Below are 27,188 nucleotides of genomic sequence, written 5' to 3' on the forward strand. Positions count from 1 at the left end.
CCTTGCTCTGTCCGAAACGTTATTTTATGTTTCGCATTTGCAAAAGTGGTAAACATGAAAGTTGTAGATCTAAGTCGTGGCTTTCATTTGCCACCAATCTCACTCAATTTGGATATGGGATCCGAGAGTTATGCTCATTCTCCCAAAATCTGTCAGTGCAAGAATTGCAACGTACATGATACACTTTCGGGATGCTTTTACCCCTATTTTCTAATGGATTTGGACAAAACTCAAAACATGAAAGTTTTAGTACTATGTACTAGCTTTCTAATGGAATTTGTCTCATACAATTTGGACTAATACTCAGATGATTATGCCACAAACCGTTACATGTGTCACTTTTTTGTCGCGGTTCAGCATACTTTTCAAAAACAAATCACTTTCTAATATAATCTATCATCCTCACCACCTATTTTCTAACTTTCATTGTCATAATATACATCATACACGTAATCACATGACAATTTCATGAATTATCGGTAATCAACATAAGATTTACGATAATACGATACACGGTCCTTACACCACCACTCAAAATACCATCTTGCGCAAAAACGTAAAACTTGTGTTTGTAGTATTTGACATACAGACGTTAAACAAATGTTGACTGGGAGGTTATGTCTACAGTCTAAACTAGGAGTTCAGTTAGGCAGTGGGTAAATCCTAAGCTGGGTGGGTTTGTACAAAGTGTTGTATAAATTAAAGTCTTCTAGTGGATCCTACCCGAGGTGGTAGAAGGGGTGGCGCATGAGTAGTTGAAATCTCCGAACATCCATAATCATATCTTGTGTATTAAATTTTTAACTGTGTCTTAAACTGATTTGATCAGTTCAGCTGATATCAGTTTGACTAAATCCATAGCTGAACTGATAGAAGCCAGAAATGATTCCACGTATTTCAGTCGATCAGTTTACACAAGTATTTAGATTTCAAAATCTTTCAATTTTTCTTAACGAATGATTACTTCGAGTATTTTCCGCTTGATTTGTAACCAAACTCGATCTAATTCATCGGTGTATATATTCTTAAAATACAAGCTATTGCAGCTAATTGAGAATATTGTGTTTGAAGCATCCTTAAAGGTACCCGAACCGATCCATCACCAAAGTTGTTCACAATTAGAAAAAGTCAATATTTCAACATCATCTCATCATCGAATGAACATAACATGACATAACATGAAATGAAGTTATCAAGTTCATCATACTAGGGGTGGGTATGGGTCGGGTTTTTCGGGTTTCGGGTCTGGTATCCGATTTTTTTTTGGTAGCATTTTTATTACCCGAAATCGATTCGATTCTGGACACTACCCGCGTTTTCGGGTACCTGATAAGGTCGGGTTCGGGTTTTTTTTTTGACAAAATAACATTTTCTCCCGGGACTGCCGCTCACAATCACCGACCTTCGTTCCAAGTAGAGATCAGTAATTGCGGTGCTTTGGAATGAGAAACGTACATGTACAGCTTTGGAAAAGAATGTAATAATTGATTAGCTGTGGTGCAACTTTTTCCAATTTATTAAACTGAATCGGGCCAATTATAAGCCCATACATATATTTTTATTTTTAAAAACAATCGGATACCCGAGGGTAGCAACTCTATATCCGAACCCGATCCGACTAAAATATAGTCGGGTTCGAGTAGTACCCGAACCCGACTAGTTACTCGATTTTACTCTAAAATTGCACCCGATCTGGTTCGGGTCGGGTGGAACCAGAAAAACCCGATCCGATTGCCCACCCCTACATCATACCATTGTACATGCTCTTATCATCCAACCTTTAAATTACTATAATATAAGATATATTAGCCATGTTTTTAGCCATATGCGTTTCAAAAACTATAAAAAAAAATCGAAAATCATTGTTAAACTCTAATTTTATTACTGTCAGTCAATATTTAAGTATTAAAATAACTCATCACACGATAAATGTTAAATGATTAGTCGGATGTAATATGATTTTGGAAGTAAAAAAATATTTTATATATATATATATATATATATATATATATATATATATATATATATATATATATATATATATATATATATATATTATATAAAATAAGTGGTTAAATGACTTGACTCCGAATTAGTTGGGTCTAATGTCCACATTTTCATTAACATGGTAACTTTCATTGAACAATCTATTTGGTGATCATATTCTTTGATCCCTCCACATATGAAACCATTGTCTCACTGTGACACATTAACAATTTGGCAAAAATTTATGTGAGACCGTCTCACGGATCTTATTTGTGAGACAGATCTCTTATTTGGGTCACTCATGAAAAAGTATCACTTTTTATGCTAAGAGTATTACTTTTTTATTGTGAATATGAGTATGATTGACCCGTCTCACAAATTATGATCCGTGAGACGGCCTCACATGAGACTCACTCTAATATTTTTTGTTTTTTGTTATTTATCTCGGACGAGCTTGTAATATATATAATTTATTTTATAAATTTAATTTATAGACTATTACGTTAACTAGATTATTTGATACAGGTATGTATAGCGGATTACATTTTCTTTATTTTATTTTATGTTATTTTATTTTTAACTCTATTTATTAATTTCAAAGAGAAATAAAATGAGCTCAGAAAAAACGCCTCTCACTCTCCACCCACTGATTTCTTGGAAAAATTCCAGAGAAGAAAAGGGGAAATAGCTGAAGAAAATCAATCATCCGATCGCCTGTTCTTCTCAATTGGAGGTTTTATTCATGACCCATCTCATATATTTTTATTATTTTTTTCTGTTTTTCTTTTGTTTGTGAATATTTGTTAGCTGAATTTTACTGATTTTTTGCATTTGATGTCACGAATTTGTTAATTTTTTGTTGGAACAACGTGGGATGAGATCGAAAATATGGAAAATGGGGATCTTTACTACAAGATGTTGAATCTTATTTTTTGTTGATTTTTTTCTTTTGCCAATAAATTTGGATGTTGTTTCTCAATTTTTTTGGATCCATGATTCTGCTGCCTGTATTTCTCTTGAAATTATGATTGATATGGCAGTATCCCATTATTGCTTTTTCTCATAAACCTTCTTTCTTTTTTTCCTTTTAATGTAAGTTAATGATGCTAGCTGCACTATTTAACTTTTCAATGCTTTTGAGTGTTTTAACAATTTTGCATCAATATACTGTTTAGAGATAATTCTTTATTTTTCTTATCATTTGCAGATTTGGCAGAATGTTTCAGCATCCGGTGGTATCGTGAGCCTAGCAGCAAATATGCAAGAGGAAAGAAGTACCTTCAATTCCTTTCCAGAAACAATTGATTTGAATCAAGGATCTTTTCCCAATAATACGTCCATAGATTATCCATCTTCTTGGGATAACATGGTAAATCCCGTTGAAAATCGATTACCAAATTATATGTTTGCATCCAGTGATGAAAACATTAGATGCACGAATGACACCAACAATTGTGGTCAGAGGTTTTGTGGTTGGGAATGTGGTGAATCCAGCTCCAGTACAAATAATCTGCAAGACCAAGCTTGCAGTGATGATCCCAAAACAAGGCTTGGACGTCGGCCCTCTTTTCCTGATTATTTTGCTGCAAGATCCGAAGATAAGTCCTTTGAACAATCTCATATCTGTAGTGCCGGTTATGTTGGAAATCAAGTAGATGGCAGGTGCTTGAGTGCTCGAAATTACAACTCAAATTGTGGTTCGCTGAAAGTAAGTTCAAACCATGAATATGTGAGAGAGAGTGGTAGTTATATCAAGTTAGGATCAAGCCCACCTCATATTCAATACCCTTGTAGCCTTACAGACACTCAGCATATTCATAATTTCAATGCTTCTTCCAGTCACGTAGGATCTTCTGTAGGTGATTCAAGTATGTACATGGAAAATAATGAAACATCAGGACCGTGTTTCAGTACTTGGGGGACATCTTGCAAGAGAAAAGCTATTGAAGGTACTTCTGGACAGTCTTACCATGGTGGAAGTTCAAGCACCAACCAGCGAATGGAGGAAATGATGATGCATTCGGTTTCAGGATGTTACAAAGATCCAGGAAATTTAGGTATAGCATCTGGCCCACTGAACTTGTCTCAACTTAATGACCCCGAGCAGCTAAATCCAAGTGATGGTGTTGGTGTTAATGTTGGTGTTAATAGAGCATCCCCTGCATTTTTCCCTTCTCCGAGAATTCCAACAAGTGAACAATGCCCTGCCATAAATTTCTCTGTCACATCAAACCTTGAACACTGTGAGTCAGATCCACTTGAAACATCTAGAGGCACTTCTGCAAGGCATTCTAGTGTGCATTCTTCCCAGCTGCTATCACGACCTATCTTGAGCACTAATTCATTGGAATTGAGGTCACCATTTGAACTACCGTTGAATCCGACCAATATCCCATATCAATCTCATTCAATGCACTTAAATGAGGTTAGGGGCCTGCCATCGCATCCATGGAGGGAATCTACTTTACTAGATGGTGGTTCATCGAGTTCTTCTGTGGTCTTTGGAGAAAGAGGATCTGGAGCTAATGCTAGGAGTTCTTATAGAACTAATTCCGAGCTTCCCATGATTTTTCCTGCACCTGAGACAAGAAATTATTTTCATGATCAAATCGATTGGAGTTATGCTCCTGGAACTTCAACATCACCTAGAAACCATTCTTCTGGATCACGGAGTGGTCCCAGTTCTGGTGGCCCGGATTCTTCTGGAGCCTGGTTGCCTCATCTAAACATGGCTTCGCAAATTGGTCAACGATTGTCAGAAGTCGCAGTCGCTCCCTGGATTCCTTTTCTTAACATTGACTCTGATTCTGAAACTCAGAGAAGTCACTCTGCCCTTTTTCCTTCTGCATCTTCATCCTCACATGAAGCAGCATCGACCAGTCGGGCACAGCATCAACCCAATCAAAGGTCAGCATCATTCTTAACGGATATTCCAGATGATGATACTAGTCGAAGGCGTGCTTTAGCCACCGTCGATAGGAGACATAGATTGGTATGTTTGCTCTGTTGAAATTTTAGCACATTTAAAATGTTTAGGCCAGTGTATAACAGATTACAAGCTTTCAAGTTTTGAAAATTTATGTGAGGAAGAACCTCATGAGCTCGTAACACATTGCTCTACCCTGAAATCCTTAGAAACTCTGACGATGGCTAATAACTCCAGAGTAGCAATACTTGATACTGTAGTTTAATGCTGCCATAAATTTTGTATGTCGAGAATCAGTACCATTCAGTTTTAAATGCTTATCAATGTGATGCGTGGGCTTCACAGTAGCTTGCTCTAGTTGTAAACTAAGTTGATAGAGTTGAGAGCTTTGCCTGGTTTTCATCCTATAGCAAGGATTTTATCTACATTACTAAGCATCACATGCATATGAACATGTTACGTATTTGGGGATTTGATAAATTTTGTTTGCCTATTGTTTTCACTCCGTTCAGCCTTTTGTTTTGAAACATTGACTAACCAAAATCATTTATGACCGCATTATGATATGTTTGATCTGGATAAATTAGTCTTCAGGACTTGTTGAGTGGCTTGGCTACACCAGCTATCAGTTTCAAGGGTTAAACTAGAATATTCTCTATATCTTATTTGTGCATATGCTTTCACCAAGAGCAGCATTATGACTCTCTACTCTTGAAAGAACGGCAAATTGTAATGAAAATTGCAATCTAGTGTGGAACAATAAGCAAGATAGTTGAATATTAAAAGAATATCTTATTAATGTTAAATTTAGGACTAGAATGCTAAGTAGTTTTGGTAGTATGTTGATTTATAAAGTGTTAGAAATCAAATAATATATTTTAGAATCAGATTTGATATCATTAATACAAGCAATCAAACAGGCTTTGCGTGTGTGAAAATATGAAATAATTTTTTTTATATCTTTTAATTAACTCTTAATTAACTTATTTAAAAAGTTTGACTGACTGCTCTACCCATTGCTGATTGGTGAGAGATACTCGATGTTATGAATAGGTCGCTGAATTTTTACATCATCAATATCCTAGTAAAAAGAAATTATATTTATGGAATATATTCCTTTAAGATTTCCTACTTCTGTGTTATTAAAGATATGTTCAATATAACATTCTCTAGATGCTAATGAATAGAGTCTGTCAGTTTGCTGGAAAACAACCTTGTTCTTTGAGGCAACATTTGTTACTCTAAGTTAATTGTCTTGTTACATAGTCTACTTTTATTTTCAGATCCGTCAAGTCTTGAATGCAATGCGGAGGGGTGTCCACTTGCAAGCTGAGGTTTGTTTTGGATATTTCAGATGGTTCAGAATTTAGAAATGCTGGAATTGTTGATATGCTCTTTGGCCTTAGAAATATGTGACTGCATTAACCTGTTCTTACAATAAACTGAAATGATGCTTATCTTCATGTTATATACATACAAGTGTAGCTTCTATTTCATTAAATTATAGAAAATAGACATTCATAATTTAATCTTATTTGGGACTTCAATCTTTTCATCTGACTATAATAATTATGCTTCTCGCTTTGTTTCCATAGATATTGGTGTGCACAAACTGGGATATTGTAATCCCGCTCTATTTCGCTGACTTACATTCCTGATTGTTGGATAAATATTTGTGTAGCCCCTTTCATATTTTTTCCTGTTTTCTGCATTGTTTGATTCTGTAATTTAATACTCTTTTTGATAAAGAAGTTGTAGCATGCAATATGTTATCGCGAGACCTAAGAACTCACAGGGGATATATGATCGGTAGCCTGACTATTGATATAAAAGACGCCAACCTTTCCTTTTCAGGATTACATGCTTATTGACCCTTTTGTAAATGGGTTTGTTGAGTTGCATGATCGATACAGAGATATGAGACTTGATGTTGACGATATGTCTTATGAGGTACATTTTGTCAAATTAACCATCCCATGTGCCTCAAGTTACCATTTTGCAAATGAACGGGTTTACATGGGCTATTACTGTTTACTCCATATGTTACAGGAACTGTTGGCTTTGGAGGAAAGAATTGGGAATGTCAGCACAGGTCTGGATGAAGAAAAGATTTCGAGCTCCATGCAACAAAAAATATATGAAGCTACTACAGTTTCACCAAACTTGGAGCCATGCTGTATTTGTCAGGTTAGAACTTAGAACCATGTCTTGAGTAGGGCCCTGCAAATGAGGCTTCGCCATATGAACTCATTTATCAACTAATGGCGCCCATCATTGTCTTAAGATTATAACTCACTCTAAGTTATTAGGAATCAGCTATAAAACTCTATAAAAATTTCAATTTCTTCTACAAATCGATGCATGATAATGGAATCATCCATGTTAATGAAGATTTTCATTTTTTCTTTGGAATGATCAGGAAGGTTACGTTGCCGGAGATGGTATTGGGATATTGGACTGTGGGCACGATTTTCATACCATTTGCATCAAACAATGGCTAATACTGAAGAATATTTGCCCCGTCTGTAAAATGACAGCATTAGGAACTTGAGGTCAAAACGAGTTTGAACGGGGATCGCCCTCGTTTTCTGTGGCCATGTGTTCCTACTTCTTAGATCCTGTTACTTATGAACTGAAATCTCGGGCTTAAAGAATGAAAAGGGTGCATTTACAGGTAATGAATAATAAAGAAGCCATGTACACTTTGATACATGACTTGTATGATGTATCTCTGTCCTTTATGCAACTCTTTTGTATTCCTTCAACAATAAAAAGTTTATTTGAATATTGGACTGGAAAATATATGGTGGATATATTGCATTTTACACACCTTGAGGTTTTAGTTATTTTCCCACATGTTATTTGCATTTCTATAAATGTTTTTGTACAAAATAATTTAATTAATTGCATAAATAGTATTAAAACATATATTTACTGGTCTATAATTTCATCATATACAATTTTGACGTGTTTAAATTTACATTAACAGCAGGGATAATTTGGAAAAAGTAAGGAAATTGAGGGAGTAGTCTCTTAAAAGTGAACAAATAAAAATAATGAGCTTCTACTTATTTTAAGCAAAGAATCTCAAAATTGGAAAATTAAATTTAATGTTTAATTTGGTTTAAGATTCATAGCTTCTGTGTAAAAAAAATTAGTGAGATAATATAATCTATAATTTGGAAATATAACATCTTCTACGCATGCTTGCAAGCATTTGTCCACGTTTGCCTAGATTTTTTCAACCTAAATAATTATTTTAATTTTTAATTATTACTTATGCTAAGATTAATAGTTATATTTATAAATTCAAAGCATAGATAAGAACAGTAGTCAGTAAATATATTTCGATAATTTTCATAATTTTAGTCTTATACGTTTGTATTTTAAGATTTTGATAATTTATATTGTCGGATTTCAAACAAAATTATATATTTTCAATTTTTGACAATCTTAGTTCTTTTTGTAAGATAATGTTTACGTGACATTGTATACATAAGTTTCACGTTGAAGTCACGTAAATACTGTATAGGTCGCATATCAATGACATGCTATATGAATGACTGTTTTTTTTAAAAAAATATAAAAAACTAAAATCGCAAAAAACTAAAATCGCAACATTCCGATTGGTGTATCAAGTCTTTATTTAGTCATCGAATTGCCAATGAATTATTGAACACCTTCAATCCACACGAATAATGTTTTTTTTTTGTCCCAGTAAAAAAAAAAAAGTAGTAGTAGTGGAGCCAAGACAGGAGTTGCATGTATGCCACGTAATCAATAGGGCATTCAAGAAGAGCCAAAAGGCACAAAACGACAGAGTTTCATGATTACAGAAACGCCAGCATTTTCAAAATTCAACAACCATAAACCCATTCTGCCAAAACGACAACCCCCTTGTCACTGTACGTCACGCCTCAGACAACTAACAAATACTACTTCCATGATAAGCTCTTGTGTGATGATATATTTGATATGTATACCATAATGATAAATTTTTCATACACAGTCATTCATACATATATAAGAGAGTTGAACTTCAAATTTTAGTTGAGTGAGTCTTCACATAAAGACATTAAAGATTGTGTTTGTAGTCTTAGCGTAAGAAACATTAAACATTACGTGGATTGTGAGGTTGCGACCTACAATTGAGAGTGTGCTAGGTGTTTCAATTATGCAAGATCTAAGTCCGAAGTTGAAATAGGTTTGTACAAGGTGTTGTATAAATCAAATTCTTCTAGTGTATCATTTCCAATAGGAAGAAAGGGTGACGTGTGAGTTGTTAATATCCGAACATCCATAAAAAAATTCGTGTCTATTTATTTATTGCATTTATTTATCATTTCCACTGTTTTTAAATATACGTTATTGAAGCATTTTATGTGTTATTCAGATACCATAATATTGCATACCAAGTGTTTGAATTTTGATAGAATGCTTCAACCAAAATATTTTTACTCATCCAACTTGCATATATTTTAAATGCTTTACGAAATGTTTAATCGATTTCTACGGAGGATTATTTTGAGTGTCTTCCGCTTGGTTTGAAAACTAAACTTGATTTAATTCATCGGTGTTCAATATTTCAAGAACCGAGCTATTGTAGCTCAACGATGATCCCCCTAATCGATCCAGTCAAATTTTGTCAGGAGCAATAGTTTTTCTACGAAAGAGCTATTGAAAGACAGTATTCGAGTTGTATTGTTTAAATTTCATTATCAATACCTATGATTTTAGTAAATAAATATGTGTTGGAACTAATAATCTACCTTAGTGTGCAGAAGCTATGATCAGTCACGAGCTGTTTACATCGCAAACTGAAGACTCAACTGATAGCACAAAATGAATTAGTCTAACTGTTACGTCAATTGAGCAGTCCAACAGCTGATTGTCCAGCTGATAGGTGGTTCAACAGGACAACCTCAGAAGCCTGGCCAGCCGAAAGAGTGTTCAACTGATGAAGAAACCCAGCAGATCAGTATAACTGAACGAGAGTGAAATCAGTTCAACTGATGAGTCAACTGATTTCATCAGCCCAACTGAAGATCAGTTCAGCTGACTAGTTCGAAGCATCAGTCAGAATCTTTCAATTGTAGAAAGACAAACTCTTTCTAGTGGATTCCAGCTATACACAAAGGTACAAAGTAATATTGCAGTCAAAGGACAATAATAGACGTTGCATCAGAACATTAAAGACAAACGTTTCAGAAGGACAATCTAAAAGTCGAGACACAAAGTCCAAGAAACGAATTCAAAACACAACATATACAATAAATGAGTCTCACTGTACGATCTAAATTCGCGCCTATAAAATGGAAGATGAAGATCAGTGAAGACAGAGAGAGAGAGATACAATGCAAATACCAGAGATAGTGTAGTAAAAGAAATGACACGCTTATTTGCTCATCAGATTTCAAGAAGCAATCAGTCCAGAGGGATACAAAAGACATATCAGCTTAGTTTAGAAGCTTATCTCCCTCAGTGTGTGAGAATATCCTTGTTCAGTTCTCACACACAAACACTCTCACCACCACTCAAATATAGTCTTGCACAAAGACGTTAAACTTGTGTATGTAGTCTTTGGCACATAGACGTTAAAGAAGTGTTGGCTGGAAGGTGTTGCTTTCAGTCGTAGCTAGGAGTTCATTTTAGGCGGTAGTGTAAGTCCTAGCTGAGTAGGTTTGTACAAGTAGTTGTATAATTCAAAGTCTTCTAGTGGATCATACCCGTGAAGGTAGAAAGGATGACGTAGGAGCAGTTGAAGTCCCCAAACATCCATAAATACATCTTGTGTATTTAACTGATTAACTGTTGTTTTCAAACTGTTTGGATCAGTTAGAGTATCTGTCAGTTCAGTTGTCACCATAACTGAACTGATGAATGCAAAAACTAATCTACCTTTTTTCAGTTATTCAGTTTACATGAGTTAAATTTTTTTCTAATATAACAGTGTTTTTCACGAAAGATTACTTGGAGTTTCTTCCGCTTGGTTTTAAACCAAACTCGATTTAATTTATCGGTGTTAAAATTCTTAGAATACGAGCTATTGCAGCTCATTGGAGAATATAGTATTCGAAATGCCTTCAAAGACACTAGTACACTCGGTCCTTCAATATGTGTTTGTAACATGTATATATTTGCCACAATAGAATAATCACAGAAACAACAAATAAATGTTTCATGTTAATTAGGTTCAAAAGTAGAATGATTTACCCGAAATAATTCACAATCTACAATGTAAAACATTTTACGAAATATATCTTTATACAGTAAAACCTCAATAAATCATAAATCAATAAATTAATAATATCTAAAATAATATTTTTTCTTGGTCTCGACTTGGACCAATGTGTTAAATTAATAATTTCAATAAATTTATAAGATAATAATTATTTGAAAGTTCCTTATATAAAAATATGGTCCCCTCAATATCACAAATTAAAATTATCTAAAATTACAAACATAAATAAGAAAATTTAGTAACATATAATTCTATGGTTGTTTTTCCATGAAATTAACTATATTGATATTTTTGTTAACACGTGAAAATTATCTTATTAGTCAATACAAAATTATGAAAAACAATGAATATCACTTATTTATTTTTAAAATATATATGTACGGTGAATTGATTTGTGTATTAATTAAAAGAATATGATACATATATCGGTGAAAAACAATGACATTTTATGTAACTAATTCATGTTTCTTGAATCAAAAAATACTTTTTAAATTAATAAATTATTAATTTATCGATTAACCAATACCTCTCTAAATTAATAAAAGTTCATGGTCCTAACGTTATTGATTTATACAGGTTCTGGTGTAATACATTTTGGAATGCAAGAAATAAAATGTTATGTACAATTTAAAAAAAAAAATGAGTTCAATCTTAAAATTTAAAATGGAATCGTTATAGTCCAAGCATTGCACATCAAGAAATCAAACAAAATGACAAAATTCAAAGAATAGGTCTCTTGTGAGACGGTCTCACGAATCTTTATCTGTGAGACTGGTCAACCCTACCGATATTCACAATAAAAAGTAATACTCTTAGCATACAAAGTAATACTTTTTCATGGATGACCCAAATAAGATATCTGTCTCACAAAATACGATCTGTGAAACCGTCTCACACAAGTTTTTGTCAAATTCAAAAGCCAATAAGTTGTAAGTTTGGGAAACAAATTATGCGTATATACATACAAATAAATCTCTTGTATTTATACTAAAACATTACACACCAAAAAAGTAACAAAAAAGAGAGATAAATATTCCTTATACACAGACTCGTGAGAGCATTCACGTTTTACTTAAAAAGAGGCAATAAAAATAATCGTGACTTCAAATCATTACAAAGATTGCCAACAGTAAAAAAAAATTGTCGGCCGAGCTAATAACATACATTCTTCTCGTCTGAAATATATTTGATTGCTTGTTTTTCATACATGTTAGAGAAAATTGTTGGAAAAACAAAATTTACAAACAAACTTCCTATTTTATCATTGTTTAATTCATTCAAAAAATAGTTTGCATGTCTTTCCAACACTTAGTTAATACTAGTAAAAAATAAACATGCGTTACATATATTATTATTATTTTTAATTTAAACAATTAATATTAAAAAGTTAACACGAAATTATTTTTAATTTAGAAGAGTTGTTTAATTTTAAAAAAAACAAAAACAAAATATGATATATATTTTTTAAAAGAGGGATTTATTGAAGTGTGGTCCCACGAAAAGTGATGAGGTCATCTCTATAAATATGCTTTAGCTAACGCTTTGTTTTGAAGCACTTTGCCATAAATGTTACGATTATATTTTGTTTCTATCTACAATTCAAATTTTATTAAACTTCTAATTTTTATATATCATTAAATAATATGGTTAATAATCATGTATAAATTAAAAAATCAAATATTTATTTTGCACACAACAATATTAATTTTGAGAATTCATAGATAGACCCATTTAATCCCTCGAGAGTGTATATTTTTTCCCATGTTAACATTTTACTCTTTTAATACATACAATTTTTTTTACTCGATATTATATATTAGAAAATCAGATTTGATTCACAAAGTTTTAAAACATAACTAAACTTTATGCATAAATTCATATATTTTAATATTTATATAAATATATGACTTAATTCATTCCTCCAATAATTTTTTTAATTAATTTGAATTCTAAAATTTTAATTCTCATCTCCAATATTAAAAAAATATTCACTCATTAAATTAACTTTTAAGGTTTGTGAAACCTAGTACCTTTGGCTTGCTATTGTTTTTGTCACCTCTCTATCTATCTTACACACACATATATATGTGTATATATATGCTTGCATTCTTCTCCTTCCCCCCTCCGTTTCCACCGATGCACGAACAAGCAATATCCTAGCTTTAACCATAAACTTCTGGTCTATATATATACACACATATACATACATATTTCTTGGTCATGTTAGCCATGGCGGAATTTCTCGGCCATGAGGATAACTTTTTGTGGAGAAACCAATCATGGCCATTCCCAAATTTAGGAGACATTAATGGAGAAAACAATGGGAAAAAGTTGGTGGACATCACCAACAACACAGATGGGCAGAAACCGACCGCCAAGGAGGAGGTAGCTCCGCCAGCCTCCAAGGGAAAAAAGAGGAGCGCAGCCGCATGTAAAGGCGGTGCTTCCGGAGGGGAACCTGATAATGAGTTGCATATATGGACTGAAAGAGAGAGGAGGAAGAAGATGAGGAACATGTTTGGAAATCTTCATGCTTTGCTTCCTCATCTTCCTCCCAAGGTAATAATTCTTTTTTGTATATAATGTTTTTTATAAAATTTTCTAAAAAAAGAAATCTTTGGGATTACAATTTAATCAATTTCTTTTGGGACACATGAATGAAGTTTGTTCAAGCTAGCTAGCTCTAGGGCACACATCTCAGCTTTCTTGATTTTTTTGCCCCTTTCGGTTAATGAGTACAAGGTTTAGGTTATTTCTTGAAAAGGTACCTTTCTTACATCCCAATATTTATTTCCATGAATTCCCTCAATTTATTTTTCATTACATGGCTTTTATCGTATATAAACGCGATCGCACGTGAATTTAAAAATTTATTACAACATAATAAGTATGATATAGAATGCGACAAATATTTGATATTAAAAAAATGACGCAAGATTGAAACATAAATTTCATGGATTTATTTTCGTGAGATATATCCGCTCGATTCAACTTAAAACGAAGAGTATTATTTTTAACATAAAAAGTAATATATTTCCATGAATCGATGGGTATGATAAATGCATTACAAAATTGACCCGACAGACTATCTAACATTAGTTTTATGAATTTCAAGAAATAAACATTAAATAGAAGGATTAGATGGACATATATATGTGTGTGAATATATGTGTATGTATACATGCACACATTTCAAGGAGAAAGACAAATTAATGAGGAAGATGTTTTTGAGTTTAAATTTCTTCTTTCGTATGATGATTGGTCTAGGGAGTCTGACTAAAATTGAGTACATTTCTGAAGAATCTTCTGATTGAAATGTTAAAAGTACACATAGGATTTGTGTCAAAATCAAAGGAAGCAACTTTAGACAGAGTTGGTGTTCTCTATTTTTGCAAGTAAGACATAATAAATGTCATGACTGTCCTTTTTTTCTTTTCCCCTTTTTAAACAATAAATGCCACTCTTAGTTCTTACCCATCCACAACTTTTCAAACTTTTGATACTTATGTATATATAATTTTGATATCTTGTACATCTATCTTGCACACATATGTGAGTACAGATGAAGTGTCACTCACATTTGTAGTTTTTGTATTTTTAAATGATTATAATTAAATGTCAAATACATTGAATACAAGAAAAGAGGTAAATACAAAAATCTCAAATATTTTTTTCATGTATAAACTACATTAATTAGTTGATTAATCTTCGAAGAAAGGGTAAGCATTTATGAATTTATTGAGTGATCATATATATATATATATATATATATATATATATATATATATATATATATATATATATATATATATATATATATATATATATTATGCATGCAGCCGGACAAATCCACCATAGTTGATGAAGCAGTAAACTACATAAAGAATATGCAGCAAACTCTAGAGAAACTCGAGAAACAGAAGCTCGAAAGGCTTCATGGATCCAAAACTACCCAAAAAAAGCCCGCTGTTCGATCAAGAGAAGCATTCTTAGCTGATCAACCATCAACAAAAATGATTAACCCGAGGAACCTGTCAATGTTTTCGGGTCCACCCGTCTTCAAGACATGGACTTCTCCGAACGTGACCCTGAACATCTGTGGAGGAGACGCACAAATCAGCGTCTGCGGGCAGAGAAAGCCCGGCTTGCTGACTGTCATTTGCTATGTGATGGAGAAGTATAGGTTGGAAGTGGTTTCTGCTCAAGTTTCTGCGGATGGCAATAGGTGCATGTACACCTTTCATACTCGGGTAAGTGTACCTTTTGATCCATCGACTTGTGACTTTAAATGCATTTGGTTCTTGTTGAACAATATATCTCAACAATTTTTGAATTTTAGCCAAAATATCTTATACAAATAAAGATATCATTTCAACTCATTAATCCATAATCTACTTACGTATTTTCAATATGAGATTTTGGTTCTTATTGTTAAAAACTAGCGCTAAATGGACCGTAACAGTTTTGGTCCTAAACAATATGAACAAATATTTATTTCACTTAAATATTTACTCACTTATGAGAGAAAATCGAACACGTGCACAACGCGTGCTCTTCTTAGTTATATATATTTTTTTATGATGAACTAAAACCGAGATTAATTAAAATTTTCTTTTAATTTCAAGAAATTTGGGTTGACTTATATAATATTTAGTCTCTTGTTTATAGGTGAATGGAATTCATGGGCAATTCCAGGATGCATTTCCAGTGGAAGAAATATACAAGCAAGCAGCAGCAGAAATAATATATTCGGTGGCTTAATTAATTAATGCCTTTCACATTTTGATTATATGTAGTTATCGTTTTATCTTGTCAAGACTGGACATTAATCAGTTGCATGCGCTTGTAGGTGCATGCCAATTGGTTGAGATTTGGGGTATTTTTTTTACTATTGAGGGTGTTTTATGATTTGATCGATAGATTTCAAATATATTTATTTTCTTGTAATTTTCAAAGCCTTTGTTGATTCGTAAACAAACTTAATTGAAGTATAAATTTTAATTTTATAAAATTCGAGAACAACCGAATTTTTTTATGGATTCTGGCATTAATTAGCTACTTGTGTTTAGAACATGTTACATTATGTGTGAATACTATGTTTCTATGAGTTACTGAGACGTTATTCTTACGCTGCGTTTGGTTGGGGGATAAGGTGGGTTTATGAATTTTTAACCCACCTAATCCCATGTTTGATAGGATTTTTATTTGACCAAGTCAATCTCTCCTATTAATGATTAGGTTATATTAACTGGGATAAAATAATCACGCCTCACCTCCTAGGATTATTTATCCTACACTTAATCCATCCTATTTTTTTCAATTTTACTCTATCCAAACTCACCACCACTTCCCTCCACCGACCACCCCAGCCGCCGGCCGACCACCGTCGGCCATCGCCCGCCGCCGACCGCCCCCTCAGACAGCCGCCTCCGCCTCCGCTGCCGACCACTCCCTCCTCCTGCCGACCGACCGCCTCACCGCCGGCAATCACACTGCCTGCAAGAGTAATTTTGTCAATTCATCAGAAGATTATTAATTATCTCATTCTTAACAATCATAACAAACATAATATTATTTTATCATTATCTAATTCAATCATTCTTTTTATCATTTCTCTCTTAATCATTTCATAATTTTATCCTCCAACCAAACAGCCTTAGAGTATTAATTACTTTAGTTGGTTAATTATTCGTGTTTAGCATATGCTGCAGGGAAAATTAAAAATTTACTCTTATAAGTTGGTCTGATTTGAGAGCATTAGTCATGTAACTTATCAAAATTATGTTTTAAAGCAATAATTTGGATTTTTTTGCCTTAAACCATTAAATCCATCGAAAATAATTTATTTGGCACTTATTTTTTTCCTACATGATACATGTGACAAGAATTAAGCTCATATTACTCAAATTAAAATTCATCTCATTAAAAAAAGCAAAAAGATATTCAATACATCAAAATGGTGTGAAATTTTTTTGTCGTTTTCTATTATTTTGTTTACGTATATTTAATGTGTGTTACATAAACTTTATTCTTATCACATATGTCATGTAGGAGAGTTTTAGTGTCAAATAAGCAATATCCGATAGATTTAGTGGTTTCGGACAAAAAAAAAAGACAAAAAAAATTCAAGTTATTAGATGAAAATCAAAATTTCACAAATTAAAAGATTAAAATCCAAAACATATCAGGATTAAAATTGCAATTTTTCTTGTTGCATACTGTGTGAATACTATGTCTTTATGACTTAGTTATCGGGTGCTAACTTTAGGGTATTATCTAAAGTTGTATCCAACGGTTTTTATTGATTATTACATGTGAGTTCTATAAAACAAATAACGAAACCCACAAATAAGACTAAATGTGGATTGCCTCCAATAGGTTTACAAGTTGGTGGACTAAATGAACGTTTGTCAATGGTCATGAGTGCGATTCTTTACTAACACCTTCTCAGGCGAGCATGTTGCTCAGTGCGATTTATATAGTTAGTGTGGTTTGCAGATTATTGTAGCGCATATTGAAAGATAACGGCTAACGACGTAATCATAATAAATAAATGTTGATTGTTACATGTTAGAGTAATACATCAAGGATATGTGAAATTCAGCCGTTTGTATGATTGATGTTAATGCTACCTTAAATTATGTAATTCCCTTTTTCCTTAATAAGATAGTAAGTTACGAATTATATAATTATAAGACAAAAGTAAGTTCTGCAGGATCTCATATTCCACACCCTGCAGTATCCGAAGATATTTCACCACATGGATAAAATTAAAACTCACCGCATACAATTTGAGATCATGCCCTTCATTACTTGGAAGTTGCGAAGCTTATGCACACTAGTTGTGCAGGAAACAGTTCTAGAAATAAAGGGCACGCATGGATTCGTTCACACAATTGCTTCGCAACTTCCAAGTAATTCATCCAAAGATGGGGTCGGGAAAAGCGAGTTGGGGGTTTAACAAAAAATTTGAAATTTGATGTAATTAGAGATTAAAAAAAAAAAAATAGAATGACGTGATTAATATATTATTTGATGTAAATAATTGGATGTGATTAAAAGGGTATTTATCCACGTCTTTAAAATAATTAAACATGGAACAAGGAACAAAATATTCCTATCGTAGAACAATTGGATTGAAAGATATATAAGCATCCAAATCTACCTCCAGAAACGGGTTCACAAACTTAAGGAATCAAGAATTGGCCATAAATGAAGAATATGTAAGCCTTGTCACAACCACCAAAAAAGAAAAATAACAAAAAAAAATTATATTTTTAATTTCTGTTTGCAAACTCGCCCTTAAAACTCTTATATTAACAATTCAATAGTTCGTTTTGTCAGTTGATGTCACACCTACTATAGTAACATATTCCAAAAATATATTCTCTGCGTGATAAGATGCCATGTCACACCAATTTTCATTGATGTTGGTGTTCACATGGATAAAATTGTTGTAAGAAGTAGAATGCACATCCATTTCAATTGGAAGGGTCTGCTATCGATTTTCCCGAAACTGGTCTCGGTTTTCGCTGCTGCACCCGGAGCGATGCTCGGTTGAGGTGGTTCACATACTCCGAAAGTCATGTTTTCCTACATTAGGATTATCGATCCATGATTGGTAACACAATGGTTCCGGGTTATAATAAGCTCGTGAAGTATGGTATAATAAAGAAAGCTGCAATAGAAATGCAAACCTTGCAAGATGATATACTTTTGCAGCCACAAACTAGTTGACCATTTGCCATATCTACGGCTTCAGACACTCCTCCTCCATCACTTCTCTGCAAGGTTTACATAGTAAATATTGTTGTGTACTTGAAATATGTGGTACTCGGTGGTCACGACGAGTTTATTCGACTTAAATTTTGATAAAAATTAAATATATGTTTTACCTTATAAAAATCAACTGCGATAAAATTAGGCCACCTTCTGCCATCTGCTTGTTCGCATGTGTTCATCATGCTAATCAATGGGGCTGAGTTGTGTTTGCACGCGGTTGCCACGTCAGGGTTGTCTGGAAAGTAGTTCATTAGGATAAGGGACCTTGACGTTAGATTCATTGCCTGTGATTCTGCCCGATTAGGACATGATCCAGCTACCATTCCACCTTTGCCATCTGCAAGTTTTTTGAATTCCAAGGAGAGATCTTCGAATATTTTGCTTGACAAAATCAATTTGGGATAGATATTTGATTGAATAAGAGGCTTACATTGATTTTCTACAACGTATCTCCATTCATAAGCAATGCCTTCTGTAGATTCCTTGGAAGATTTAGAAGTGAAGACTACCAAACGTTGATTCTGTCTCACCATATCATCAACTTTCGGCCAATCCTGACCATTTGTTGGCATTCGGGATACAGGAAACCAATACTTACTTAAGCCAGAGGCATTAAATACATTCGTCAGGCCCTTGGGAGATGTAACATAATCTTCAATTATTATTGTGACTATTTCAGAAGGATTTGAATCGAGAAACAACTGGACCTCTTTCAAAACATTTATAGCAGGTTGCTGGGATGTATTATCAATAGATTAGAATGACATAAATCAAGAATATAATGTCTATTGATAGTACACTTGATGTTGCATCTAAAAAAATCGAATGAAGTGGTTCATGATGAACGACCCAATAGTGAAGTGATATTTAACATAGATCGTATACTTACGAAAGCAGTGTAGTTGTAGCACTTTCCCCCGAATGAGTGGCATAACCAGACATCATTTTCAAAATCATACATATCGAGCATCAACCCTCTAACTCCATTCTGCATTTCATTTGTCCAAAGAAAGTTTTGTATTATGTAACTAGTATAGTATTATTGCATTGGAAAAAAGAATCACATCATCTCGTTCAGAGGTTTCAATAATGTTTGACTATTTATAGGTTGTCTTGAATAAGTAGAGCTCATGTTAACACCAGTGCAGGAAAATTGTAACATGAGAAAAACATTTAAATACTGGAAACAAGTCATGAACTCAGGGCACGCTAAGATATTATAAATGCAGTCTTCCAATTCCTAAATGCTTTCGTTTGGACATGGACGACAACCTGGTGAGGATTTATCAACAGTTTTCACCATCTTTTGCAGAGTCAGCTCATCCTGGATAATGGCTTAATTTTCAATTCATAGAACTAACATATGTTAAGGAAGAACTCTCCATGTTGATTACAAGACAAGCATGTTTTAAAATTTCATAATAGGAGAGTTAGGAGAGTATTTAATTGATACATTTTATGCCCAAAAAAGGTAGGAAATATTTCACATTTCAGCAATTTTATTACCTCAGTGATAGCTACCTCTGATCTATTATAAACTATATTCGATGTTACCATGGTGATCCAATCAGGTCATAGTCTTAAAGCTATTAAAAAATCCAGAATATCTGACATTTCTTTTCGTAAACGCGAAGTTACTACTTGCTAGTGTTCACCTACCCCTGCATTTTAAAACAAGGAAGTCTAATAAGCATGTAGAGTTTTCTACTTGACCATTAAAAAACATTTGAAAGATGCCCCGACAGTCAATAATGATGTACAAATAGCTGGAAACTGTAAACACACCATGCTCATTCAATCTACAAAAGTCATGGACAAAATGACACTGCCACAATGTTATACGAGATATTTCTAATCTATAACCCCTTCCTAAAAATCTGGCAACAGCACATGCTAGCAAGATACAAATACCAGAAGAATATTCCGAGACACGGGGAGGTTCAAAAAAGCAAACGTTTTACATGGAGCTGATTAGTTATGGAGTCCTGCTGATTTTGCGGAGATAAAATGACACTTCCAGTCGCAGATCTCGCTCCCAATCTAGCAAATGAATTGTGCGTTGTTAGCCACGTGTACCGATTAAACGGTAAGTTTTTCACCTGAAAAATCGATCGCATCAAAACCAATCACTGCACAGCAACAACAAGTTAAGGGAAAACAGTTACTTAATCAAACACTTCAAATCTCCAAAGTACCAAACACAGACACGCATTGGATTGTAAACGGATATCAACTGTACCTTCGAGAGAGGATCGATAGGCTGAATTCGCGTGCACCGCGGCCTGACATTGCCATTTGCCAGGCAAGTCTCGCAATGCAGCACTGAGTCGCAATTTTTGTTCGCGACGCACGTTTGCCCTTGCTGTAACCGTTCACAAAAACAATAAAATCGTATCCGACGGTGAAAAAATCAGATCCACAAGATGTAATTCTGCCATTTTTGCTGTTTTCCTTCCTTTTTGCTATGAATCGGAAAGAAAAAGCACAAAAAATACCTTATTAGCTGCTGAATAGCCGAAGAACAACGTCGCCGAGAGGAACAGAATCCGTAAACAGAAATTCATAAATCCGAACCTGAGTAAAAATAGGAAGAATCATGCGTAAGCAAGTATATAGAACTGGAACATAAGCATGATCTAAACAGGAAAAATGCATTTACATTTATGCGTAAATCGATCGAACTTGTGCGCCAAGGATGCAACCGATTTCTTTCACGAAAACAAAAAGTGTAAACGGAAAATTTTGTGTGACTTTTTGCAGTTCCAGTAAAAGGGGAGGAGAAAGAGATTTCAGATACACTGAAAATGAGTCGTCTATTTATACTAACTGCTGAGGCTCGCGCTCAATGCCCACCTGCCATATGTTAGGCATGGCTTACCAATTAGATTATATATTTGTTTTCAAGATCATTCATGCACTTTATTTTTTAAAAAAATTAAAAATATAATGATCTTGTTATAATATTTTTTAATAATTCATTTGATTTATATTTTTATAATTCATTTTTATAAGTGAAAATTATGGATTAATGCAATGGTCTGTAAAACAAATTAGTTATATAAATTGTACTGAACAATTTTCGTACGACATGTTCGTCTGAGAAGATGTTGATAAGAACAATCGATGTCTTGGCAACTTACCAAATGCTCACCTACCCCACTACACTTTTATGGCAATTCATTAGTTTTATGGATCGTCATTGCGTTTTGATTCCAATTCTACCGGTTTATTTTAAATTTAGGAAGAAATTTGCATGTAAATATTGGAGTACTCTAAAACATGGCACAAGTTATGCACGATAATTATAATTTTTGTGATGTGAAAAAAGTCAATTTTACCTCGTCATTTTTATTTTTAACTTTAGAATCTGACGTCTTCGGCTATTTTTAGTGTGGTCTGTATAAACCCAAAAGAGTACGTCCCTTGTAAGACGATATCACGAATTTTTATCTGTGAGACGGGTCAATCCTACCGATATTTACAAAAAAAGTAATACTTTTAGCATAAAAAATAATATTTTTTCATTGATGACCCAAATAAAAAATCTGTCTCATAAAATACGACCCATGAGACCATCTTACGCAAGTTTTTGTCAACCCAAAATTACTCCACCATTATTGCATTTATAGCATGAGCGTAACACCAAAACTTTGCTACCTCGGACTATTGGACTTGCCGTTTCTTTATCATAATTGCAATTTTGTATGAACTCTAGCACACATTTTCAATTGTAATGGAAGTTTTTTTTAAAAAAAAAAATATATGCACATTAGGATTGTTCAGAAAACGAACGAAACTGAAATATATAATTATATTTCCAAGATTTAGATGAAAATTGCAAACTCATTTGAGTAAAAGCAATTACCAATATACTTTAAAAAATAAAAAATGAAGCCAATTACAAATATAACTATAATACAAAATTTTATCATCGAATTATGTATTTCAATAAATCATATTTAAATTGGCTGCAATAAATAACATAATATTTCTTATTAATTTTTGTTATCATTATGATAATTGCATAGAGCAGATGACAATGGAGTTTGTTTGGAAGAAAATTAATTTAATAAGAAGACATATATATTTTATATGTTAAATTAAATTAAATTAAATTAACTTGTCAATGTAAATCATGTTTTTAAATTTAGAAGAAATTTGCATAATAAGATTTAGATGAAAATTGCAAACTCATTTGAGTAAAATCAATTACCAATATACTTTCAAAAAAAAAAAAAAAGCCAATTACCAATATAACTATAATACAAAATTTTATCTTTGAATTATGTATTTAAAACTGCAGGCCTCCCTCCTCCTCTCTCCGGAATTCACTGCAGAAGTGAGGGGCCCTTGGGAGGGCAGTTGGCGGGGAGGGGTGGTCGATTGACTTGCTCGAGAGGATCCCTGGTCTCCTTTCCGGTTACTCTCAACCAGGATCAGCTCAGGGCTTGTAACCGCTTTTCGCTTCCTCTGGAGGAGATGAACGTGGTCTTCAGAGTCTGGGGAATTCTCCCGGGGCGCCTCTCGTTCTTGTTTAGTGTTTTCCCTGGTTGACTCCTTCAGTCGGGCCGCTTCCTCTTCAGCCAATCTTTTCTTCTCAGCAGTCGCCTTCCGAGCTGCCATTTTCTTTTCTTTGGCTACCCTCTCAGCCTCCTATTTTCTGAGGAATGCCTCATGCATCTTATATGCATAAGGAAAAACAAAGTTTTTAAAAGTTAGTGTGAAAATTGAAAATAATAGACAAGGTACGAAGAGAGTTACCGGGTTGAGCACCCGAGCCAGCCACTTGGTCGATTATCCGGTCAGTCGGGTCTTCAGCCCGGGCTCTCAACCCATAGGCAACTAAATTCTCATCTGATATGAGGGTGGAGGAGGAGTATTTGCAGCCCTCCACCAGAGTTTGGCTTCTGAGGAAAGGATCCTCAAATTTGTAAGCCTTGGGAAGGGTAGGTTGCGGAGGAAGAGAAGGGAGAGACCCGGTCAGACACGGAAGGGGACCCAGGAGTTGAATAAAAAAAAATCGTTCTTTTCACCCCTTCTGGGAACAAGAGATATCATCAAGGAACCGGGATTTAAGTCTTGCAGACAGGGAGTTAGTGTTGAACAAGGATGTTGATAAGGAAGTTATTCATTTTAAAGAGAACATAGGCCGAGGCCATGATGCGGAAGGAGTTGGGGTGGAGTTAGTTAATAGGTACACCAAAAAACTTGGCGACCTCGATGTAGAAGAGGGGGATAGGAAACCGGAGACCATTTCTAACTTTTTCATGGAAGAAAGTGGTGAAGCCAGGAGGGGGGCTATCTGCCCTATCAAAGGGATCGGGTATTAAAATTGTAAAAGTCGAAGGGATAGAGCCAAGAGTCCTAAGTTCCTCGTCCGCCCCCGTTTATCATTACGATAGGTGTCAAGTGGAAGTGCAGTGATGTGTGCAGCTGAGGCATCCTAGAGCACAGTGTGCTGCTCATTGAGGTGAACCAAGAGAATCATGGGGTTTCTGCTTGAGGGGGGGTGGGGGGGAATAAACTCGGCTGTGCCCTTACCCTTGCTCTTTTTCAGAACTCGGGAAGGGCCAGAAGATGAAAGTTTTGAAAAAAGGGTTTTGACTGATGGGCTTTTGGTTTTTTGGAAGTATGGAAAGAAAGACGACGGGGTGGGAGGGGAATGAGGTGAATCGGAGCGCAACGCGGTGGACTCATATTGAATCCAACATTATAGAGAGAAAAGGAAACTTACGAGTTTAGGAGAAAAGGTGGTGGTTGTGCAAGCGGAGAGGTTGCAGTGGTTGAAGATCGCCGGAGTTGGGGAAGCACTGTGCTGAGGAGAGAGGAGACAAATTTTGAAATTTGAATTTGCATAAAGCGACAAATGAAAGGGGTGTTTGGTTTTATATAGGCGAAGTAGGGTATGATCTCAACCGTTGATCTAAAGGCAGATCGAACGGTCAGGATGTATCTAAGAAATTGTGCAGGCATGTGAAAAGACGTGCACGGATAGCAAGGCATGTCAGACTTATCGGATTCTCGGAAGACGGAACGTTTTTCGGCAGTATTAAATGCTAGTGTACACGTCAACATGACATCAGCCCTATTGCCCGAGGATATTAAATGACATTTTATTTAGAGTTCGGGAGACATGAGACCCCGACATTTTATCTACAGCCCGGGAAATTGAAGCTCCCGGCACTTCATCCCACCTCTGGGATATTTGAAGCCTCCGATGCTTTTATAATTGGATTGAATTACCTTTATTTTTTAAAGCCACTCTACCCCGAATATTTAAGGGATGAGTGGTGATACCACCATAAGAGCACGGGTCATGGATGACCCGAGATACTAATTGGATAGCCCAAATTAGAGTTTATGTGTAGGAGGATTTCTTCAGCAGCCGGGTAGGTTATTGCCCGGGTCATTTTCTCTCCGGGTTGCCAGGAGCCCGGGCTCTAGTGCAAGCTCCCGAGAACTTCTACCCGGGCTGTCTTGAGAAGCGCACCACACTCGAGTGTATCGATATGGGCTATCTAATCTGTCAGAATAGTATGGGTTTGGCGTATTTTAGAAGTCATCAGAAGCAAAAGTATGGGCAGCCGACTTGCCATACTTAGCACATGGACACTGAAAACAAGGTAATCATGAGATTTCCTCATATAAATAGCAGGTATATTTCTCATTTACAGATTCTTGAATTCTTAATTCTCAAACACTCACGTATATTCGCACATATACAGCCATCCTTACTTTCTTCTTCACCTGCTGACTTAAGCATCGGAGTTGATACGCTGGACACTCTTTCGGCACCTATTCACGAGTTCCTTTACTTGTTTGCAGTTACAGTGAAGCCAGTACCCTTGCTCAAATTCCTAACATAAAATTATCCTCATCATCCGGTGGATTGCCTACGATCTCATACCTGATTCACCCAGATATCATCAGTCAGGTCATATTGCAGACGAACCTTCCTCTTGGAAACGAGCCCCCTCAGTCGCTGAACAATATTCCCTCCATTTAAGGTTTACATTTCAAGGTTATCTGTGTGTTTTTCTAGTTGAGATTATGATGTTGGAAATTATTTTGTGAACTCACATAATTTAATTAATTGTACATGGACAAGCTATCTAATAAAGAACCCAATAAAGTGATCTAATTAATTATGGGTTTCCAAACTATTAAATAAATTGGTATGGTCCACTTTATGTGTAGAAACCCAGCCCAGTTAGGTCTTCTATGATGGGTTGAATATTGCTAAGGTTATATAAGATTATGGTCCCCAAGGCACAGAGAACATAACACAGAATATATACGACGCACATATTCTAGTTCTCTCTCCTTCTCCCATCAAAGGCAAGAATAAGATGGTCGATTCTCTGTTGCTTTGGGAGATCCATAACTCTGACGCTAGATCAATCAATGGATTCTGGTACATGTTTATTGCTATTCATTTTTCTGATAATTCGACATGAATTCCTGGCGTGTTGTAATATATGGATTTAATCACATGATTTAGAGATTTATTTTATTAAATCTCCAACAAGTGGTATCAGAGCCACGTTCATGTTGAATTATGAGAATTTTGTTTATTGATGGATCAAAACAGAAAATTATGTTTTATTCCCAGATCTGATGCTGTTTTCTAGTCTATAAATTTTTTGGATTCAAATCTGATTTTCTTAAAATTTTCTGAATTTGGATTTGAATAAATTTATGATCTTCGGATATAATATTTTAGAATTTTACACCCTAAATTAAGATTTATTTTCGAATTTAAAATTTAAAAAAGTTCAAAAATCCCCAAAAATTGAATACTCAAACCGTAGCCTTGAAATTGATCACCATATGGAATCTAAATCCGGAAATTGAAGGCTTCAGGCCGATCCACCACGTCGAGACGACCACCACGCCATCGCTGGACGTCGGAAAGAGTCGACGATATGGTCGGAAAATCGCTATGAAGTCGCGCGGTTTCTGTCCGTTTTTTGAGGTTTTTGATCGTTTTTGGACAAGTAGGTGGTCGGGGATGGTATGGAGGTGGTAGGCCGTGGTGAGGCGACCCTGGTTCATTGTCTCCGCTGACTGGTTTGGTCGGAGAAGGTGGTGGCACGTTTTTTACGGTAGTGTTAGGGTTTGATATAATTTGGGATTTTTTGTGATTTAAGGCCTTGTTTGGTTTCTAATTTTGAACCATATTTTGAAATCCAGAATTTTTATCATTTATTAAATTTTGACTTCCGCAATTCTGATTTGTAAAATTAAAATGGA

At 34.7% G+C, this 27,188-nt stretch overlaps 3 protein-coding genes across 4 annotated transcripts; 2 read left to right on the forward strand and 1 right to left on the reverse strand.

Moving 5' to 3' along the window:
- The first annotated feature begins 2,567 nt into the window (after nt 1-2,567).
- On the forward strand, nt 2,568-7,761 carry LOC140820852 (E3 ubiquitin-protein ligase MBR2-like). Its single transcript, XM_073181215.1, has 6 exons — nt 2,568-2,719; nt 3,194-4,978; nt 6,196-6,246; nt 6,767-6,862; nt 6,962-7,099; nt 7,332-7,761. Exons 2-6 carry the CDS (start codon nt 3,245-3,247, stop codon nt 7,461-7,463), a joined length of 2,151 nt encoding a protein of 716 aa, XP_073037316.1. The 5' UTR covers nt 2,568-2,719; nt 3,194-3,244; the 3' UTR covers nt 7,464-7,761.
- Nucleotides 7,762-13,373: 5,612 nt separating this feature from the next.
- LOC140820853 (transcription factor bHLH95-like) lies at nt 13,374-15,914 on the forward strand. Its single transcript, XM_073181216.1, has 3 exons — nt 13,374-13,712; nt 14,993-15,409; nt 15,822-15,914. The coding sequence occupies exons 1-3, from the start codon at nt 13,374-13,376 to the stop codon at nt 15,912-15,914; spliced, it is 849 nt and encodes a 282-aa protein (XP_073037317.1).
- Nucleotides 15,915-18,459: 2,545 nt separating this feature from the next.
- LOC140820854 (PI-PLC X domain-containing protein At5g67130-like) lies at nt 18,460-21,720 on the reverse strand. 2 transcript variants are annotated; one of them, XM_073181218.1, is made up of 9 exons: nt 21,595-21,720; nt 21,431-21,509; nt 21,175-21,297; nt 20,897-21,034; nt 19,825-19,923; nt 19,366-19,669; nt 19,049-19,272; nt 18,851-18,937; nt 18,460-18,746 (listed from the first exon to the last, which is right to left on the reverse strand). In XM_073181218.1, coding segments are annotated over exons 1-9 (1,212 nt in total). In that variant the 5' UTR covers nt 21,597-21,720; the 3' UTR covers nt 18,460-18,590. The 2 variants fall into 2 exon arrangements, with proteins under 2 accessions (XP_073037319.1, XP_073037318.1); XM_073181217.1 differs by having other exon boundaries at nt 19,049-19,669.
- Nucleotides 21,721-27,188: the final 5,468 nt, after the last annotated feature.

The sequence above is a fragment of the Primulina eburnea genome, unplaced genomic scaffold, assembly GCF_022965805.1.
Source record: "Primulina eburnea isolate SZY01 unplaced genomic scaffold, ASM2296580v1 ctg1_ERROPOS9082318, whole genome shotgun sequence".
NCBI classification, from domain to species: domain Eukaryota; kingdom Viridiplantae; phylum Streptophyta; class Magnoliopsida; order Lamiales; family Gesneriaceae; genus Primulina; species Primulina eburnea.